This window comes from Fopius arisanus, unplaced genomic scaffold (assembly GCF_000806365.1).
Source record: "Fopius arisanus strain USDA-PBARC FA_bdor unplaced genomic scaffold, ASM80636v1 scaffold00064, whole genome shotgun sequence".
Classification (NCBI taxonomy): Eukaryota; Metazoa; Arthropoda; class Insecta; order Hymenoptera; family Braconidae; genus Fopius; species Fopius arisanus.
This window is the reverse complement of record NW_011887803.1, coordinates 66,269-68,288: the sequence shown is the minus strand read 5'-3', so window position 1 is coordinate 68,288 and position 2,020 is coordinate 66,269. Positions and strand designations below refer to the sequence as shown.

The 2,020-nt window shown below is 35.8% G+C and overlaps 1 protein-coding gene and 1 long non-coding RNA gene across 2 annotated transcripts in view; one reads left to right on the top strand and one right to left on the bottom strand.

The window, feature by feature from the left end:
* LOC105269004 (uncharacterized) overlaps window positions 1-1,114 on the top strand; it is a 10,335-nt gene extending 9,221 nt beyond the window's left edge. The window contains exon 2 of the long non-coding RNA XR_892394.1: window positions 184-1,114. This is a non-coding gene — a long non-coding RNA (uncharacterized lncRNA). The remainder of the gene's footprint in view (window positions 1-183) is intronic.
* LOC105269005 (ADP-ribosylation factor 1) overlaps window positions 618-2,020 on the bottom strand; it is a gene marked incomplete in the record, with an annotated part of 3,613 nt that continues 2,210 nt past the window's right edge. The window contains 2 exon segments of the mRNA XM_011308960.1: window positions 618-1,592; window positions 1,764-1,889. Coding sequence (XP_011307262.1) covers window positions 1,428-1,592; window positions 1,764-1,889 — 291 coding nt within the window.

The window sequence follows — 2,020 nt, the reverse complement described above, 5'->3', positions numbered from 1 at the left end:
GAATTTATGTCACGAAATATCAAAAGAAGAAATTGTTTTAAATCACAACAAAAAATCATTACCTCCAGACAATCAATTATTATTATCATCCACCAGTAAAAAGAGTCCACGGAATTCTGGAGTAATCGCCGAGACCATTGGAGGGACTCAGAAATTGATAAAAGGTTTAGATGAGTTTATGACATTGAAGTGAAAGAAATCGTTTCTTTTGGAGGGTCGCGAGAGGATCTGGAGGTGAAATCAAGGAATTATTACCGATGACTTCTCATTTCTTCGGGGATTTTTCCGGAATTGGTGAAAATCTTGAAAATTAAAAATGATCGGTAATAATTCTGTGATGACAGAACGGCGATGAAAATCGAGGAATCAGTACTCGAACGGAATTCAAAGGCAGAATATGTCCAGAGTCATGGCCTGAGACACCAATGACAGGAGTTCAAGTTATTTGATAGAGATAATATTGATAGGATTGTTAACGTCACATGCGATTCACAGATGGACAAATAGGCTAGTGTATAACTCAGTTATTCTCATCCACTCCAAGTGGCATAATCATTAAATTCATGTGTAAAAAGTTGTAACTATAATGCTAATAATAATACAATAATTAATAATAATTAATAATTATAAGATTTAATGGACAATGCTCTTTTTTTTTGTAATTTGTTTTCAGTTTTCTTTCGTTAAATTACTGCAGAGAAATAAGAACAAAATTATAAAATAATCATTGCGGATCCTAAGAGTCAGCCACATCAACCACAAGTGCCGCTCAGTGATCTCAAGATTTCCCAATAATTCTCCATTTTTTTTTATTTATCAAACCCAAAATTTTACGCTATCATCTGGAATTTTTCTCACATTACTTTCCCTAATTTCCCCAGGTTCCCCAGGTGTCACTTGACCTCCCCTCCCCCCACTCTCAAAAATAATCTTGATGAAAAAAAAAGTCTCTTCTAAATTTATCTCAAGAAAAACGTTCATCCATTTTTCGATGAAATTATCTCACCCAAGATTGGCCCAAGGGAAAAATCACAAGATATCTTTTTCATCGAAAATTTCCTCGCCAACAAAAAAGTCCCATAAAATTCTGCCCTAAAACTACAACTCCCCGAGATACGAAACGATTAATGCATTGAAAAAAAAATTGGCCCAGGAGATTTGTCTCGATGGCAGACTTTTCCTGTTTTTGTTGTTCAGATTATTATTGTTCTAAATTATTGCTTCGACGTTTTTCTTCATCAGAGAGGGGGGGCCATGGATGTGAGCCATTCACGTAGGTTTCCTGTAGTTCATCGATTTCTTGTCATTTTTCTTAATGATCGTGATAATGTGTTATTATTTATTTCTTTTTTTTGCTTTTTTTCACGTATTTTTTTTTCTCATCTCGATTTAAAATGTAGGAATCAATTAATTAATCGTAGTGGGGATTAGCGGTTTGCATTCTTAAGCTGATTTGAGAGCCAATCGAGACCCTCGTATAGGCCATCTCCACTTGTGGCACACGTTGCTTGGATATACCAATTACGATTGCGTAACGAGTGCAGTCCCAATTTATCAGTTATCTCTGCTGCGTTCATTGCATTTGGCAGATCCTGGAATAATAATAAATATCGGTTTATCATTGGCACATGTTTCACAGCGATTTCAAACCCTAGGAAATACTATTCGCATTAAAACGAACACGAATGAACTCATAAAAAAAATTTATTCTCCCCTGGATCAATCGCTTCAGTAATTGGATTGTTATTAATTTTTTTATTCACCTGTTTGTTAGCGAATATTAGGAGTACAGCATCTCTGAGTTCATCCTCAGCCAGCATTCGCATCAACTCCTCACGTGCCTCTCCAATACGTTCTCTGTCATTGCTGTCCACCACGAAAATTAATCCCTGGCGATATCAAACAATTGCATTTACGACACTGAATTCTCACCAGCCTCCAACGAATGAATCATAATTAAATAACAAAAATCGATTGGATACCCCACAACCATAAATATTCAATCACCAGATTGCCCATT